This window comes from Centruroides vittatus, unplaced genomic scaffold (genome assembly GCF_030686945.1).
Source record: "Centruroides vittatus isolate TY-2023 unplaced genomic scaffold, ASM3068694v2 contig_862, whole genome shotgun sequence".
NCBI lineage: Eukaryota > Metazoa > Arthropoda > Arachnida > Scorpiones > Buthidae > Centruroides > Centruroides vittatus.
The window spans coordinates 411,532-432,063 of NW_027122562.1; the positions used below are offsets into that span (position 1 = coordinate 411,532).

The 20,532-nt window shown below is 31.8% G+C and overlaps 2 protein-coding genes across 2 annotated transcripts in view; both read left to right on the top strand.

Annotated features, from left to right (window-relative positions):
• The window catches only part of LOC136982702 (oxysterol-binding protein-related protein 8-like), a 30,848-nt gene extending 23,908 nt beyond the window's left edge, over positions 1-6,940 (top strand). Inside the window, exons 12-13 of the mRNA XM_067279276.1 lie at positions 2,111-2,247; positions 6,659-6,940. Coding sequence (XP_067135377.1) covers positions 2,111-2,247; positions 6,659-6,879 — 358 coding nt within the window. The 3' untranslated portion in view covers positions 6,880-6,940. The remainder of the gene's footprint in view (positions 1-2,110; positions 2,248-6,658) is intronic.
• Positions 6,941-14,031: 7,091 nt separating this feature from the next.
• LOC136982659 (protein HGV2-like) overlaps positions 14,032-20,532 on the top strand; it is a 45,011-nt gene continuing 38,510 nt past the window's right edge. Inside the window, exon 1 of the mRNA XM_067279217.1 lies at positions 14,032-14,231. Coding sequence (XP_067135318.1) covers positions 14,194-14,231 — 38 coding nt within the window. The 5' untranslated portion in view covers positions 14,032-14,193. The remainder of the gene's footprint in view (positions 14,232-20,532) is intronic.

The following is a 20,532-nucleotide window of genomic DNA, read 5'->3' on the forward strand; positions in this document are numbered from 1 at the left end:
GACTGATGGAGCATGCCCCATGTGCACAATTCAGGACTTCCCCTCTCCTCATCACGCATTATGTGAAACATCGCTCGTTAAGCGAGGCAAATTCTTACAATTTGTTTGCTTGTTATGCAAAATACTTGTTAAGCGAGGTTTCACTGTAATTTCATTTTCTATCTTTGATTTCTTAATTTTTAAATTATTCTATGCACACAACAAAAGTTGGTTTGAATTTTTTATATACATTTATTATATTATATAGAGTAATATTTTTATTACAACACACATGATTTTAGGAACATTCACCTTTCTGTTTGATATAGTTAAAGCCTGAAGCAGGTTTCTAAATGAAGCTGAAAATGTTTGTTGTAATAAAAATTATTGCTAGAAAGAAATAAAGTTGTTTCTTGTTTGCTAGAAATTGTACAGTAAATAAAGAAAGGAGAGTAGAGGAGTACATTTAGAAGATTAATAAACAATTAAATGTTAACTATTAAAATTCTGAAACTTAACTAATTTTGTCAATAGTTTTACAAATTTTTATAGTTAAAATTTGTAATTAAATTTTTAATATACTCTAATTTTCTTCAAAGTTTGCAAAGGTTAGCTATCTGTGTTTAAAGCCAGTTTAAAAGCAGGGTGGGTTATCTGCCAATTTTAAATTCTAACTACAAACTCATGAAAGTATTTTCCTTTTGTCATCTTATCAAGAGCATTCTCAGAAACATGAAAATCTTCTGTCTGATCATTTGTAGACAATCATTTCTCATTGTGATTTTTCCTGAAACTACCAAGATATCTGTTTTGTCTTTAGTTTGTGAGAAGGTTAACGAGCGGTATGAAAACAACGAAACAAAATTGAAAGAAACAAAACACAATGAGTTTTATTTTCTTCGCTCGTAAATAAACAGGATACAGGGGATACCAACAAACACCTTTTCCACCGACAATACTCGAGAGCAAAAATACCGAAACTGGTACAATAAATATTCCCGACAATATCTCCTTAAACATAAACCTTAATTCTAGTGTACATAAAAAAAAGCTCCCGACAATATTACTTAAATTATAAAGTTAAAAATATTATACAAAGAGATAAAAGGAAGAGAATATCAAGAACGGACAGGAAAGAGGGTACCCACGACTAGATGACGATGACAAAACTACCGGCCAAAATATCACGGTGAAACGGGGTCGGCGAACACTTTTACTTTCTCTTTCACTCTCTAGAACAGCTCAAATCGTCCTCGTCCCTATCTTTCTGGCACTCGGCGCACTCGGGAAACACCACTGTCGCTCCTTCCAACTCAAGTTCTCGCTCCAGAATGACCCACGTCTTCCTCTCTCACCCCTCAGGGCTACACTCCCTCTTTTGTTTTAGGGGTGAGTCATCGAAATAACAAAGAAAGGGTGGGAGCGGTAGGTACATTCCAGGAAGAATGGACAATTAGGTTGGGAAGAAAAGAACAAAAATAGAAAATATAAAATATGAAAACAATATAATTACATATAAAAATATACAATTTACGCATGGCGTGTAGCCACAAGTTCTTTCTCATTTACTTTCTGTGAATTAATCATTATTTTAATTGATATTATTAAACACTCTTATTTAACCTTCTATCTTAAAAGTTGGTAAGTTTTCAATAATTCTTTCTCTATAGAATACTCCTGCATTGAACATTCAGCGATATGTGGTACTGCAGGTTAAATAACACTATTTCAGTTCAAGCAATTTTCTGAGTGGTATACACCAATGTAATCATCTACTTGAAATTATAGTAATTGTACAGTTTCATGTATCTAAAAGCCTTTTACCATTCCATTTAGGGGATCATTACCTGATGAAGAACCGTTAAGGTTCGAAAACATTTGTAGTTACTTGGTTTAGAGTGATAATATGCGCACAGGTAAAAGGCTTTTAGATACGTGAAACTGTACTGTTCTCTGGTGTAGATATTCTAACATCTATAGTAATTGTATTTGGGGAAATAACAAAATTTATATTATTATTTTAAATATTGACTCTGATGGATTTTTTATATATAAAAATTAACCTAATAATTATGTAATAATCATTATATATTTTAATTTTTCTTTCCATGTTGATTTTAAAATACAATAGTCTGATTGTCTGGAAATCTGAAAAACACAATTATCAGTTTGAAAATGATTTTATAATTCAAAGTGGATATCATCCAGAAGGAAATGCAATTTGCTTGAAATCAAAATTATCTATTGAAGAAAGTATTAAATCTGCAAGTAAATATATTTCTAGATTATCTGTAGAATATAAAATAGTTATAAATTCTGTGATTAGAATTTCCTCATTTACAATACAATATTTTTCTTGAAGTTCCTACATACAGAGTAAATATTTTTGTTTATTGCTTAGCAAATAAACTGATCATCAGTGAAAATGCCCATTTTGAGTAAAAATTTATTTAGTTATGAATTTTTGTTTGTAAAAATTGCAGCCTGGCATTGTGACGATATAATTGTGATGACAACATTTCAAAAGTTTTGTAAGAAGACCAAAAATTTTATTTGTATTTAGACTTCAATTTGTAATATTTAAAAAATTTATTATTCTATTTTCTGCCGTTTCAAAGATTTTTAGCAGAATATATAGGAAGTTTATGAAGATGGAACATTTCAAGAATCATAAACTTATTATTGATATACACTTATTATTATTGATATAAGTAGTTTAAAAATAGCCATGAAAATATTGAAAATTGCAAATACTGTATTAGACAAATTGACTTCTTTGACAACAAACATCACATTCATCACAAATATGATCTACAGGACGAGTGCATGGGGTGAGTCAGTCGCCTCAGGCAGCTCTTTCAAAAGGGCAGAATTTTTGGATCACATATTGAAATTTTTATTCATTACAATGTGCAACAACTAAGTAAATACTTAATTGACTTCAATAATTTTTCAATGTTAATATATCAATTGGCACTCTATTGTTCTTATTTTGCACCATGCTGGGATGCACTAGCACTGTAATTTTTCAGGAATTCAGAGAAACAAATGCAATTTTTTTCTTGTTCTGTTGCACTCTGTTGATTATAGAGAACTGCTATTCACTTGAATCTTAGAACTTAAACGGCAACATTGATGAGGTATATTTAAGATCAATACTTGCACCATTACTCTTCAATATTTACTTAAATGACCCATTTGAAGTGATACTAGAAGCAAAAGTAATAGCATATGCAGATGATATTGTCCTAATACATTCCAACAACAATCCCCAAGCAGTGCAATATGAATTAAATAACATCCTCTGCAAACTAAATGATTACGAGAGCACAAATATGTTAAAACTGAATGAGAACAAAACAAAGTATCTCTACTTTTTAAATAAAAATAAAAACATTGACAACCTCAAATAATAAATGAAAAGAAGATAGAGAGAATTAACTGCATAAAATATCTTGGAGTTTTAATAGATGATAAACTCAAATATGACAGACATATCAAAAATTTAACAAAAACTGTCACTAAGTTTACTGGCATAATCAGAAAAATACAGGATTTCCTAAACATAAATACGATAAAATGTTTATATCATATCTATACAGAACCGAAAATTCAATACGGTATAACTATATGGGAAACCACATCAGAGTATATCGCTAACCATCTGCAAATACAACAAAATCATCTAATGAGAGCCATTTTCAAATTAAACTACTACGAATCAACTTCCTATTGTTATCAACAAGAAAAAATCAGCAACATAAAAACTTTATACATAAAGTAAACTGTACTTCTCTCCTTTAAATTTATAAAGCTTAAAATGCATAACAGTTATCTTCTAAACATTATTGAAAATCATTGCAGGAAGGATAACTACTGCCATCGTCTAAACCATAACTTCTTAAAACCCTCAACAAAACTTTCAATTAGACAAACTGCCCCAGTCTTTCAAATGATAAAATACTGGAACTTGTTATTTAAAGACTTTCAAGAGATAACTAACAAGAAGAAATTCAACTTAAACATAAGAAAAAACTCCCTCAGCCAGATCTTTAAAGTAAAAACGTTTTAATTGAAAAACCAACGATTCTGCAGATCAAAGACTTTTTCCTGCATACTTAAATTTAAAAAAAAAAATGGTAAAATTGACATACACCAAAAAAGAGGAAAAATGTAGGAAGAGAGGAAGTAAATTTCCAACAAGATTTTGACTACAACAGATAAATTATGCTTTTCTGTTTTAGTGCAGTGAAATTTTTTCTTGGCTATTAATGCATTTGTATTTTTTTGCTTATTTTCAGATGCTTTTTGTTCCTCTGTTGTATGTTTATTTTGTATTTTTGAGGCACCTGAAAAAGGCCAAATGGCCATAGTGTCTTTTCATTAAAGATTAAAGAATAAGAATAAAGAATAAAGATCAAAGTGGATAATCTCAATCAACTGTTAGCATCGAGAGGAAGTTTAGATAAAATATTTGTACCAAACAACAGTAATTTTTTTTTTAAATCTTGGAGTTATTATCAAAATCTGATCCTGTTACAAGTGAACATTTAAAAAGGTTGTCCTGGAATTCTCACATTATCTAAGTAAAGATGCACAAAATGAACCTTGTCTGTTTACTGGGACAATAGATTTAAAACACCATTGTTGTTATTAATGATTGTAAATATTATAGTATAATTTTAGACTGTACTTCCAATATCAACAGAATCAAGCAAATATCTTTGGTTATTCTAGCAAGGTTTTGAATATTTTAGCAAATTTTTGCCTGTGAAATTAACTACTGGAGTTGGTTTGATTGAAATCATACTGCAATAACTGCAATCATTAGGCTTAAAAATTAAAAATATGCATGTATAATAATGAAGTAAATATAAAAGGTTCCCATTCTGGTGTCCAAAGATGAATTTTAAATCAAATTCCCAGAGCCTGTTGTTTCCCACTTATTCCGTTCTTTGATCCTTGTTATCAGTGATGCAGTGGTAGTTTCTCTGATCATTAATATTCTTTTTACTGGTGCAAGAAGTGTTTGCATTTTTTCCCAGTTTCACTAACAGATGAATTGTTTTAAAAATTCTAGTAACAAGTTGCTTAATTTTCCTGGCAACATTTGGTGATGCCATTTGATGTTATAATGTTTTATTTTTAAAAACTTTTTATATTTTTAACTATTATAAAATGGCAAAAAGCTTAATTTTGAGGGTAGGGATGGGTTTTATGAAACATTGTAAATGCTAATAACAAGTATGAGCAATTATTTATTGCAAGATCATCACAATGCCAGGCTGCAATTTTTAATCATATTTTTAATTTATTTAATTTTAAATATATGCTCTCCATCTCAAATTAGTACTGTAGTGTCTTGCCCCTGTATATCATACTTTTCCTTTAACAATAGAGTCATGCCTGTCATCTAACATCTTTCAGGAGAAAGTGTTTGAATTGAAATAACTGACTTCTGATTTGTGTCGGAAGTTCATATATAGTTATTTGGGGCCTTCTGCTCCTAAAGTTTCCTGATCTGGTGTCAGATTTTATCTATCTAACTCCATTCTTGAGATTAAGGAAAGACAAAGGAAATTTATAGGTCTACAGGTTTTTAAATTGCAGTCCAAAACTCGTCATTAAATCTGACTTTACTGGAGATACACATGACTATCATTACCCCCCTCGACCTTGAATTAAAATTTAATAGCATCAATCACCTAATAAATAAACCTCCCAGCAAAATTTCAGAAATTTTCAACAAAAAGCACAGAATTTATTAAGTTTCAAAGAGGGTGAACAAAATCGTCCCCCTGCGCACGCGCACACACACTAACATCCATACATATAGGGGAAAAAATGGATTTTTTTTTTTTTTTATTTATCAACATTTCAAGGTCTTCCAAGTCCAAAAATGTAAAAATCTTGGGGGAGGGGTTATTTTTTTGACTGACTGCATACTGTCCCTCTATTATATATAACAGAGTCAGGAAAGTAAAAATTGTAAGGACTTCATGGTTGATCACTTATAGTCTGGTATAGTAGAAGTCATGATTCTGATATAGAGCAATTCAATTTATTCAATCAACTTTTAATTGTTAGAAATATTTTAAAAAACAAAATGTTTATATTTAAATTATATTGACAAAAACTTTAATTGAAAATTTCCAAATGTTTTTATATTATTGAAAATTCTTTTAATCCTCCCTGTGTCTGTTGTTGTGGAGAACAATCTTTCTCAAAATTAAAATACTTTTTCAAAGATGCAAGCAAGTCTTATTGAGACAACACGTCTTATTCTGATACCAGGCACAAGTTTCTACCCACTGCTATAGATCTTATTTAACTGATTTTGATAATTTCTTACTTTGTATCACTTAGTAAATTTGTTTAATTTGAATTATATTTTAATAATATATATAGAATTATTTTATTTGCTACAACAGGTCCTGATGATGAAAAAATAAAAGTAGCTTGAAAGTACTTGAATTTTTTATGTTCATAATTTTGTTCCATTAGAATATTTTGCCAATAAATTTCATAAACTGTAGAATTGTAGACTTTAAAATACTGACTATTAATTCTATTAGTTGTTAATTTAAAAATTTAATATATCTGATGAGAAAGATTACTATTATACGATTATTATAAATGCAATACCATACCTTAAATTTTTAACATCATTTTATTATAGGAAACAGTGTTAAAGAAAATCCTATAGTGGAAGTTATGAAATCAATGGAACAGGTGAATAAAAAGTATGAGAAAATTTTCAAAAGTATGCAGTCTAATTTGGAATTAATTAAATTTCAACAGGAAGAAGTACAAAACTGGAAAATAACTTTATTTTTATTGGGAATTTTTGGTGGACTTTTAATTTTGAAAGTAGCAGTTTCAAATATAATAATAAAATAAATATTGAAATAAATGTTTTTTTTTTTTTTTTTAAACACCTATCAATAAAAAATATTAACCTTTATTAAATTCTATTCATGTTTATCTATTATTTTCAATATATATTTGGCACACACTGAATGTTTATATTCATTAGAGTGAAATGTCTCAGGTTACAAAACGACAGTCAAAAATGTTTAAGAGAAAAAAGTAAATAAAAATAATAAATCAAACACAGTTAGTCCTGTAAATGTTGTTTATAAATAGTCATAGAAGAATGCCATGGTTGAAGACCTCTTTATTGGCAATAGTTCTGGAAGAAGGAGCAACAAAAATCAGTTTTGCCTCAAGAACAAATTACCATTGAGTCGACATTGTCATCAGCCTATCAAACTGGGAGACCATGATCAAATTTGAACAGACAAAATTCCTAGGAATTTTATTTTGGGAACAGTGTGGTCCAGATATGTTGGTCTCGTCCGTTGTTATCTGACTCCCTACATGGCCTGGCATGGCCAAACTCACAATGTGCTTGAAAAATAAAATTCTGAAGTTGTGCCACAAAATTTAGGTTACCATTCAAAATTTTAAAGTTATAACTGTTTTGACCTTTAACTCTACATCTGGCTTTGTGTTAGCTTATGATTCTTATGAAATTCAGTGATCACGATTGTTTTAATACCTAACATGTTCTGAATACATTAACAGAACAAGTTGAACACATAGTTTATTATATAACTGGATATTTAACCAGATTAATTTGTGCAACTATAAGATGTGATGAATGTAAATCTGCTCTAGTGGCTAATAGCCCAATTCTAAATTCTCTAAATGCTCATAAAAGTAGGAATTTAATCCATCTATCTATCTATCCATCCATCCAAACATGTGTTTCATGTTTCTAAAAAATGTGAATCCATGTTTAGAGTTGCAATAAATGAAAATGGAGAAAAGTTGAGGCAGAAATTTGGAGTATTTGTTGTGCATAGTCAGAAAGTCTTGCATAGTCTAGAATCTGATCTTTTTGCATCACTTAGGATACACATGCACAACACATCATCATTACAGAATCATGCTATATTATTAATACATTTGGTAATTGAAAACTACTTGAGTTTGAAGTATTACTTTTGAAGAAAAAAGATAAACAACATTCATATATAGATTTACAAAACTTATTTTGTTTAATGGTTACTAGATGCTTCATTTGTTTTATTTTGATAAACACAGTTTTACATAAATGTCTTTTATAACTATATCCTTCAGGATTTCTGATATTTTAAACTGTTGTGTTTTTGTCAAGCATTATTTATTTTGAAAAAATTTCTTCTTTTAGAGATGTACTGGCTGACTTAATTGTTACATGTTAAATGTTTGTTTTCCCTGCTTATTTTTTTATCCAGATATTTTGTTTTGAAAAAAATAAATTGTTTTATAAGGATGAACTGGGTTTATTTGTGTACATCATGTAACTTTAGTTTCAAATAAAAATATTTGTTATTGATTTTTTTAAATTGTTTAAATTAATTTTATTTTAGACTAAAATATTTCCAAAATAAAATATTTTTAGTCATTAATTAAAATGATATATAGAAGGGTTTATCGTGAATCTAACTGCAGAAAAATTTAAGGGTCGGTTTGCCACTTGAGCAGTGCGGTATTCAGAAACCTGGCGAAGTTAAAATTAAAATAATAATTTCATCTATAAAAACGAAGTTATTTAATCAGCATGAGTAGCCATTACAGTCGTAGGCGTAAAATTCTTCAAAGCAAAAACAAAGACGGGGTGACGTCACTAATATCGTTCAGTATCCTGGCACAGCCTGACTAAGTCAGAATTCTGCGTTACTGAACACGGCCCAGTTGAAACACGTTTGTTTATTGTACTAGCCTACGGCAAGCAGATTCTACAGATGTCACTGCACAGTAGCGCAAGTATTGGTTGCAATTCTCGTGCATGTCAAAATACGGTAGCAAGATTGGCATGTGTATGATTATCGTATTTGTACGATTATTTCAGGCGCCTTACGATGTGCGATAATTTTAGAAATACGCTTTACTTACGAAACTATCGTTAATTATTGAAAAAAAATCCAATTCGCAATTACCATTTTTTATAGAGGGGTTTCAAGGTCGCAGGTCTGGTGATAAAACGCACGTTTGTTCCGCCTCTTCGCCATATTTGTGGTCTAGCTTCCGCATGTTTAGCTTGCATGTGGTTTGTTATTTGACAGGTTGGCAGCGCTTTTTTCAATTTAAACTTAATAGAACTGCAGTATTTTTATATAATGGACCAATTTAAAAAAGATGTTTTTCTGGAGGGTTATTCTCGCAGTCTGAAAGGGCAAGATGCTGCTTTATATGAAGAGAAACTTTCATTATGTCAAGATGTTCATCCATATAAAATCAGCATCTTCGTTGTAGATCGAGTCGTGGCCTAAAGTAGAATTTGGTGATATCATAAACTATTTGGTTTTGACGACAAATTTCTACATTCTTTCACAAATAAAAGCTTACAAATCTTTAGAGGCCCATAACTATCTTACAAGTGGCTGTCTTTCTCCTGATTATGTGCTCTTTCATAATGCTTCCGATATGCAGTTGGGTTGTGGCCGCTCTCATATCCCATGTATAATGTTGGCACTCAGTCTGGTGATGACATCATAAAATGACAAAGGTTTTCCGTCGGGATAAAAAACTTTTTTAATAATATATTATTATTAAAAAGAACTTACCATTATGGTATGTTATATATAAGTAATAGATAAGAATTTGTTGGGAACAACTTCAAGGCTACTATGTAGTGATTATTTGTTACTAATGTAAAAAAAAAAAAAAAAATCATTGTAAAAAGTAACATCTTAAAGAAATGTTAATGTTGCTCACCAAAATAACCTAACTTAGCTATTTGTAAATGAACAATGGAAATTATTGGATTATATCTGTAAGGTTAATGTTACCTAATGACGAGCCGCCATCTTGGCTACCTTAGGTAGCCAAGATGGCGGCTCGTCTCTAATTCCAGCAAAGAAACAGTGGGACGCACGTTCTAACATAACCGAACCTATTCTAATAATTATGGTTGCTATTTATTAGAATATGTTACGTTAGGTTAGGTTAGAACGTGCGTCCCACTGTTTCCTTGTTGGAATTAGACACGAGCCGCCATCTTGGCTACCTAAGGTAACATTAACCTTATTCTTCATCTGCTAAGTGATTATCTTTGTTTAATGCTTTAATATTAACTCTACTCTATATTTATTACAAGCAGAGACTAAGAAAACAATCTGGAAGATGAAAAATAAAGAAAGGACACAATCATTATCTATTCAAACTAATATCTGCGGTTGTAAAAATTATTTAACTTTATTTTGTCAGTACTAGATTTATGCAACCGGCTTGTACACACTTTATGATACTCATGCAAAAGTTTATCTAATCACTTATTGATAACTAGTAATCAAATGTTATTGCTTACCTGAAATGAAGTGTTTCTGACAAACCCTTTTATTGATATTCACTTTATCCGTATTGAAATTTTTCCGGTTAATTCTCGAGAGCCATGCAAATTGCTTTCGTCGTGAAAGCTCCTCAGTTTGGGGTCCTTGATGACAAATAATACAGGGAATTTTAAAAAATGACGTTCTTTTGTTCTTGAGTGAACTAGCATTACATCCAATTACACAGAAATTCACCATAGTCGCAACGAATAAACAACGCAAGGGGCGCGTTTGTTAATAGCGGTCACTCTGCGTCTCCATTACTACGAAAGTGCGCTGCTGTTTGTAAGCATTTAGGAACGACTGTGAAAGAAAGAAAGATAGCGGCGCCCGTACTATCGATAGTATCGTAATGGACGAATCTATGATTATAAAATATGCGGTTTTAGAGACAAAGGAAGGGCTCCAATTGTAAAATTTAACCACAAAATAGATTATCCTGCCGACAGAGAGTTCAAAATAGCCACGAAAAAAAATTAGAATGCCAGCTACCATTTGAAAAAATTCGAGAAGACACATCACCGCGTGCACTAACTTGCGCTTTCACAACTTCCAAATTTTCATTCAATCACATAATTTTCATTTCATAAAATCACAAAATGGACTCCGAAACGAAACTGTCTGAAGCATGGAGGACGCCTCGTTGCTTTCTACCGTAAACTACTATTACGAGCAGCCGTTTTTGCTGTCCTACGGCGTGCTCTCGGCGTGCTCTCCGGCCGGAATATAGGAACGCATTCCGCAGGCATTTTTAAACAGATGCTGCTCGCGCGGAGTTACCAGGAAAATTAAAAGAACGCATCCAAGAACTCCAGCTACAGCGTACATAAACACAAATAAAACATTTTTGTGGTTTGTTTCCACAAATATGGCGTCGGGCAATTGCGCATGCTCATGACGTCACTCGTGATGTCGACTTGAAACCTCTCTATAGGTATCACCTTTTCAATGATATTTCGTGTCTTTCTCCGCTACAGGACTGCTAAATTTTCGGAAGTTTTTACTTAAATTGGCTACTATTGTATATTCTCAATTATAAAATCGAGAATATAAAAAATGGTACATCTTTTTCGTACTTTTCGTGACTTCTAACCTCTATACTTTTAGAACAGCCGATAAAACGTTCAAATTGATGTGCAAAAATTTTTTCAAAAAAAAAAAGTTCTGTTCAAATGCCATTATGCTTCTACCTGTACAAAATGTAGGTACTACATTTTAATTCATTTTATTACAGAGTAGTTTCCATCTAGAGAACTGAGGCTTTTTTTTTTTTTTTTTTTTTTTACACAGGACAGCGTTTCTTAATTAAACTAGGGTTCACACGACCATTCGAGGAGTGGACTAAAAATTTTAGATGGTCGCAAAAATTTGAAAAACTAAGGTTTATGTATATGAAATAAGTACGGTATATAAAAAAAGAAGTATGTTACATATTTGTTAATGTTTAATATGTTGAAATTATATGAAGAAACGTAGATTTTTGGATTATGCTCATTCAGAGGTTTGTTTTGCATCATATAAGGGAGTCGTAAACACTTTATTGTAAAATGGGATCTAAAAATTTTTGTTGTAAGAAGGAGTCGCAGATAAAAAGTTTAAGAGATTCTTACATAATGAGAACCTAAGTAATATTTCTACAGATAAAGTTAACGGATCTAGATAGATGTTCGATGATTTTAAGTGAAATACGATAATTTCATGAGGAAGATACGATAATTTTATCTCGTAGGGTTGACAATCTTGTACGGTAGGATGTCTCCGTTTTTCCCTAAACGTTCTGATTGAAAGCGCATTTTCCACTGACACCTACTGTTAATGGCGTGTCAAAAATTTCAAATCTATAACGGAAAGACGCGTACACAAGTGTTCTTTGTTAAGTATACTATACACGTATATTACATGCAGGCTTAGTAATTGTGATATTTGAATTTCTGCCATCTTTTGATATTACTTGCTCCACCGTGCGTCTGCTGAATAACAGCAGGTTAAGTCCAGGGATGGAGAGTGGGAGTCGGGAGTCGATAAGTTTTCCGATTCCTTACATAGCATTGACGTTTAAAACATTTAAAATAATTTTAAAAGTCATTAATGCCGTTAATTTGATGTTTTTAAAGTCAAAATATGTAAAATATGATTCTAATGTCAAAACAGTTTTTATTGAATATTATTGTGTTCTATTTTATTACATTTGATAAATAACATACGAATAGTTAAAGTCAAAGTGTAAGCTTAAATACAATTTTGAAATTAAACTTTAGAGGATAAGTTCTAGATTTCGAAAAAACTAACGATTTTTTTTTTTTGCATAAACATAAATACTATTTGCGGATTTTTTTTTTGAAATTCAAATTAAAACATTTTTCTTAATTTATTTTTGTATACAAATAAAAATACTATTTTTGTCAAAATTTTATTAGAGCCTACTTCATTTCTGTTAAACAAACCATGTACTAACTTACTAATAGTGAATTAGTGAAAGGAATCAGGAATAAGAATCGGGAGTTGAAGTCGATTTAAAAAATATGGATTCGGGGGTCGGGAGTCATGTATTTTTCCGCCGACTCCTTATCCCCGGTTATACCTACCGTTCTGGGGATCTGATATCGAATTCAAAAGAGCAATTTTCCGGATATTTTTCATAAGCAATCCATCTCTATGTCTAATTTGTAAACAGGAGCTAGTTTCCTGTAGAAAGTCTTCCCGGGAGACATCCCATTGGCAGATCGCTCAAATGTTGCATTGACTTATTCAACCAATCCAATTCTATGAATTGAATAAATAACAAGAATGAAAGAAATCTAAAACGTATATATCAAAGTTCAGAAACACATCACGCGAAACTGCAATGGCGTAAAGCCGTTCGGACAAACTAGAGCCCAGTGCCAACGGAGGACCGGACATCTGACGTAATCATCTGACCCATGATTAAAACAATTGTTTTATTTTATGAGTCAGATGATCCTTCTTTCGGTAAAGGGTTAAAGGCTTTTTTGAGAATAAAAGTAGGAAGTAAAGTTGGAAGGCGGGGCTCATATTAGAATTTCGAACTATGGCCGAAGTGAAGTTGTTTCGCCTCTGCAGAAACGCATCCGACTATTACATATATTATTATGGAGTACAGATTTTCGATCAATGCGCTACTTTCAGAGAATATATGGCTTTAGTTAGCCACAGCTTCAGTTTTCCCTTCTGGGGCACGAGATATATCCCGGCGACAATTACTGGCAAACTGAAACTTCAAATTGAGGATGAAGCTTTAGCACCGAGGATTCTATGTTACTTGAAGATTGTTGGATCTGCTTTGCAGAAGCTATCCAGAATTTTTGGGAGAGGGTCGATCCGCTACAAGAGGCCTTTCAAGTTTCAGCGCCAGACGTCCTTCCCGCACACCGTAATCGAGAACCGTCTATATAACATATTATGGGTTAATTAAATATGAAATTTGATTTCAGGGAAAAACTGTTTTAAATTCGAATGTTCCTATAGAAATTTCTTTACGAATTTTATAATTACGTAAACTACAAAAATTAAATTAAACTTGACAGTAATATTTAATGAAATTTAGTAATTTCTTAAGACACGTTATGCATTTTTTAATATTTTTTCAATGCCGAAAATTTCAATTTTATTAGAAAAATTTTTCAGAATTTGGCTATAATTATTATTTAATCGTCATCAGTTTGCCGTCATATTTTAGTGGAGTGGACGTAATTACTCTCGTCGTCTGTTGGCGCGAAAGGAACGAATTATCTACTTCCTAAACTTGGATATTAGCTTAAAAAGACTCTTTTATATAAGTGTTTTAATAAGAAGATAAGAATTTCGTTGTTTAAATATGTCGTCAAATACGTCATCCCCAAATAAGATGGACAGGTAAGTGTATATAATTGCCATTAGGATACGTTTAAGCCATTGCGAAGGTTGTTTTTGAATGAAAAGTTTGTATATCGACCAATCAACAGTTTTATATGCAGTAATATAGTTCAATGACATTGCACAACTACCTGTTTTTCCTCATGCTTCACTAATATCTCCTTTAAATCTTCCTCCACCTCTTATTATTACAAGAAGTTAAATAAATATTTTGTTTAATGCAATAAATTATAAGTTTATAAGTTATATTTTGGACACTGTTTTAAACATTATCATTCATTTGACATAAAAAAAATAATGTAATAATTTCATATTTCAGGTCAGTATTTTATTACATTATAGTGTAATAATATGCCAATCTGGAATCACCTAAATGTATATAATGCAATTACAATTGCGAAGCAAAAATAATTAAGTTATTTATTCTCTTGTATTTCAATATTGGCAGAACTTGCTAACTACAATTTTTTTTGTTTATTTGCTAGAATTATTTTATTTCCAGAATAATTATGACTGTGCACATGCATCATTCTTTTGCTTGCAGCTTTTCAACTAACGAGTCTGAAGAGGAATTATGTAAATCCATTTATGTACGGCTTATGATTTGCTAGATGTGTGTTTCTTCTGTTTGTAATTTTGTGTGTATTAAATTGGGACATATCCAGTAAAGGTTATACAAACATTATTTGGCACTAAATCACTCACTCTTTTAAACATATTACAATATAATCTACCTATGTTTATATAATCTTTACGTGTATTAATAAATGCTAAAATTTTGTTTACCAATTGAGAGCAATTTGCTCGTTGCACTTTTCCTGGAATATTTTGATGGTAAACAGAATTAAATGTGTGACCTGCTAATCTTGCTAATTAGTTATTGCGAAAGTAAAATGATTGTTTTCTGTTTATTCCAAGTATGGTAATTTTAAAAATCCCCTATTTCAGATGTTATTAATGTAATAACATATAAATCAATTCTCTATTCATATACTAATGTATTGTATTTTATTATAATGCTGAAACGGAATTTAGATTTATTATTGTTGTATCATATTTGCTTTTTATATGGCTTGAAATTTCCTAATCATTAATTATCTCTGCAATTATTATTTTAACAAGAATAATTCAATGTATGTATTTGCAGTGATTTCATTTCTTTACATACCATTTAGAATCAAAATTAAATAATATCCAGTGAGATTATGGTTTGTGTATGAGATAATTACATTGTATATAATTATTAACTTAGCCTTATTGTAGTCTGATCATTTGGCAGATTATCTTGCTTTGATTACAGTTTGTTTTAAATAACTTTAATGGCAGTTTTGGGCCCTGTTTTAGTAATCGATAATGTTGTGCTATAGTTCTAAATTTAAGTAGATATTATTTTTGCACTAGAAAAATATCAATTGATATTGTTTGAAATAGCATAATTGGAATACAGTAGAGAGTTGTTAATCCGAACCCCGGTAATCCGAATCGCTGGTTATCCGAACGATTTTCAGTCGGACTGTGTCGTGCTGAATCAAACGTTTTTGATACTAGATTTACTTCTAAAGTATAATTTTCATGTTTTTATATTCTTCAATATATTTATTTTGTTTGTACAAAATAAAGAAATAATTTTTAACGATACAATAGCCACGATTATTATAAAAATTTTCGTTAGGCTTAAAATCGACGAAAATTCAACACGAAGCAACGCAACGGAGAAAAATTTGAACATCGGACAGGTCAATATATTTTTTTGTACATAATCGGTTATCTGAACAAATCACTAATCTGAACAACCCCAGTCCCCAATTGATTTGAATAAACGACTCTCTACGGTAATATAAAAACTGAAGTGATTGAAGTACTGTTCTACTCTCTACAGACACCGGGATTTATAAACTACAACTCCAAAACGAACCTGTTACCGGTGTACCTTTCAAAAATCGTCTCACGATCGTCTTACTAACGTTTTCGAACTTATAAAAGTTCTTCTTCAGGTGAAGATGGAAGAATTTGAAAAAATTTGAAAAAATAAAATAGAAGGTTTCAAATCGAACCGCTCCGTTTAATTCCGTCTTGGCTGACATGCGCTGTAGTGTCCGGGTGTTGGTTATCGTTTTTTGCGCGTCGATAAGGACTTGCCAGGTCGATGAAATGTTGATCTCCTCTTTTTGGTTGATGCAGATATTATTAAAGCTCATTTTATATATAGTGACAGCTTCTAACCATTTTATATGTTCCGGGTGGGGCGTCGTTACGATGATTTTAGCCTTATCTAATTCTGCCTTGATATCTTGATCGGATGCGTATATACTTAGCGCCGTGTTGAGTTTCTGGTGTTGTAGGTCAGCTTGGTGTTTTTTTAATCTGGTCTTTAACGAGCGCTTAGTGGAACCGATGTAAATGAGCCCTCTTTGCCACCTGTTGTCCATTAGAGGGATAGAGTACACTCCATACATTCTGTTGGAATCCAGCGGGTCTTTGCAGTTTTTTAGGATTTCGGCTATTGTGGGGCCTTTTCAGTATGCTATCTGCATCTGCTGTCTTTTGGCTACTTCTCCTAAGTGATTGAATCTACTACTAAGTGATTGAATTGAGATAAATGAAAGGATGGCAATAGATGTTAAATTATGCCAATCACTATCATTTGGAATATTGTTAGCTGATATGTAATTTGAATTGTTTTAAATGAATATAACATTACTGAAATGGTTATTTTAAAACATGAATTAACGTGAACATTTCAAGTCAATTGATATGCAAATTATTATTTTTTTATTAAACGGGAAGAAAAAATTGATATATTAGTATGTACAATTTAAAGTATTACAGTTATATAAATACATATGACATACAACTTAAACTTACATATATTAACAAATTTGGCTAAAAATGTCCTGGACAAAATATTTTTGGTTCTGAGAATATCAGTAATCAAGTATTAAAATAGGTCCATATTTAAAAACTACAAAGATGTTATGCATCAGTTTAGATAGTCATTATTTATTTGCATTACAAATCTGTTGATTATATTGTTAATTACACATTAAATAATAAAAATTCTGTTTCACCATCACATTTTTTACAATCACTTGAAAACAAATATCCAAAAAATTTTGTTTGGTTATTTTTTCTGAATGTACAATGTTAACCAAAGCATTCAAAATATTTCTGAAGTCTAACATTTAAAGTTAACATGTCTTCCTCACACACACCGGGGTGTATACAACACTTACTTGAGCCTGTGACCGGTGTGAAAATAACCAAATCAAATCAACAAACGTTTTCTGGACACCTTCCGTGTCCTTCCTGAGGTTAAAAGTGCTGGATTCTTTTTTATATAATGCCATTCCGAACTTTTAAAACGAATTTGAACGATGACAGTTCGATTGCGTAATGTCCATCATGCAAGCGCTGTATCCATCATGTTACGTGCTGTTCTGAATCGTCTTTCTCCTGCATGTTTGGATATTCTTGCGTTGCATTCTTTTTTAATCTTAGGGTCACGTGACTTCATGTGTCATCGGACCTCAATCAAATCTTCAGACATCTTCTTGTAATAAAGCTTGCCAAGCAAGCAAAAGAGCTATCTCCTCCTGTGAATTAATGCATGTCGTTTTAGTTTGCGCTTTATGAATCTCTATTGCTTCTAGCCATTTGAGGTGGTCTATCTGGGGAGTTTTGGTTATTAATGTGGCTCCCACAAAGTCCATATTAATGCCCGGTTCAGAAGCGTACACTGCGAGTGACGTGGTAGCTGTTATATCGTATATCTTTTAGGTGGTAGCTGTTATATTATATCGTATATCACCTTGTGCTCTTTAACTATGATTTCCATCGAGCGTTTCGTTGATCCTATGTAGATCAGATCCCTATTAAATCTCTCATCTCTCATTGGGTTTTGGTAGACGCTCGGCATTCTACTCGGGTCAGATGGGTCATTTCCATTACGTAACAAACTGTATATAGTTGGGCCTCTCCTGTAAGCAATGGTGACCTTACGTCTTTTAGCAATAGATGCATTTCAAGGTCAGGTTGTATGTGAGGGATATTCTCTCCACCTCTGTACCTTGGTTGTTACCCTGTGTCATTGTAGGTGTGTTTTGGTTCATTCGTGTTTTTTGGCGCTCCAACATTCTTGGAATAATATTGTGGTAGCTGTGTATATCCGCAATCTTCTCAATGTGGTTCAACTCGTTCCTAAGTGCTTGTTGAGTGGATGAGTGCGTGTATTCCCGTCTGACCAACGATCTAAAGGCTTCTATTTTGTATTGGATCGGGTCACATGAGTCACTCGGGATGTATGTGGGGCTTGCACATTGTTTGCAATAAACCAAGGTATGGATGCTGTGTGTGTCAATCCTGATATCCACATCCAAAAAATGTACATTGGCGTCGTTGTGTTGGTCCACTTCAATTGACAGACCATATGGGTTCTCATTCATCTTTCCTATGAATTGTGCTAAGTTCAGTGTTGTCTTCCATATAATAATAACATCATCCACATAGCGTCTGTATAGTAGGATATCTTTCATGAATCCCGGGAGTATTTTGGATTCGAGTTGTCTCATCACTAACTCTCACAAGTCCATTGGGACACCCCTCGATTGTGTGTATATTATATTTTTGAATTGAAACACCGACCCGTAACATATAAGGTGCATTAATTCCAACACAGTCTGGTGAAGGGCTATGTCATTTACCTTTGTAAACAGGAAGTCAATAAACAGGCGGTGCCCAGGCACAGAGCGTAGACCCTGGGGGTGCAGAAATGACCTGAACCAAGTTTTGTGTAGTAGTTTTAGGGGCATAGTTACAGATGCTCGCACCAGGTGCATAAAAGGCTAGTTATGGCGCTGGTTGGTGATACTGCTCTAAATAAACCTGAAAGACTGTTGCTGTGTTTTGTTTTTATAGATTAAACTAGCAGATGATAAGCCTAGTGTTGCTAGGCAAAAAGTAACGATAGCGAAGATTAAGCTTATTACATTATAGCCAATCTTACGCACTTTTACAGAATGCAAGAATTAAGTCCCCCCTGTTTCCAGACTAATTAGAGAATTTTCAGATGGATCTAAAAATATGTTTGATTTCCTGCAAAAATGCAAAAATCTGCACCTGTAAATCTTGCACGTTACTTTCTCTTAACACTTCCATTGTTAAGGAATACACTTCTTTCATCCCCATGTGGTACCCTACCAAAAAAGTTAAAAATAAAAAATTGCATCTAAAATAGTACAGTGGAAGCTGAGTTCTTTGGAATAAGCCTTAATCCTTTCCCTCTCCCCTGCAGGGGGAATTTTGTGTGACATCTATATAATAATAGGTATATAAAAATGTGCATATTCAAATGCAACGTTATGTCAAAATTTTAAAGCATTTGGTAAACTTTCGGAGATTTAAGATTTTGAACAAATGAACACTTACATTTTTATTTATATAGATTAAAAGGTACTATATGAAAAAATTAAAATTTTAAAGATCTCTTAGATAAGTGCAAGCAAATGAAAATATCAGATTTTATGGGAGGGGAAATATAGAAAAATCAAGATTTTTTCAGATTAAGGTCAATATGAAAACTCAGATGATGATGATATTTTACCAAAAAGAAAAGATTCTTATTTAATAGTGTTCAATAGTGAATTAAAGAATAGTATAGTTTTGCTAACTTTTGGAACCTAAACCTATATTTTGTTTTTGTCCTTTGTTTTGTATAGCATGAGTTTGCATAGCACAGAACTTTTTCAGAACCTAACTACAGTGTTATATGGGGAATATCTGTACTTAAAACATCTTGATTTTATTAATATTTATTAATATAGTTATATAAAGCAAACTGTATTCATTATCATAATAAAATATACAATTTTTGTACACAATTAACTTATTCACCTTGTATGAAAAATCATTTGTTCTAAAATATTAGAAATATACCTTCCTTTTTAGGATAATATAAGCAATTAACTTTTTCCATAAACTCTATTTGTGAATTTTAATTGTGGACTTTGTCATTTGTTGTACAGTACACATGACAAGATTGTGGTTGTTGTGTGTGTCATATGATGCAATACAAAGTGATTGAGCAGCCTGATGTGATGGTTTTGATTCTCTCTTTGTATATAATTTACCTTATTGTTAATAAACTGCTCAGTGTTGATTCAATTTTGAATTTTATTATTTAAAAAAAAAAGTGTTTTTTGTTACATTATTACCATGGAGGAAATATTTTTGTTTATAAACTTGTTTCCATACTTTTTTAAAATTTCATATAACTGCAATTTAGAAAATGTTTTTGTGTTGGTTT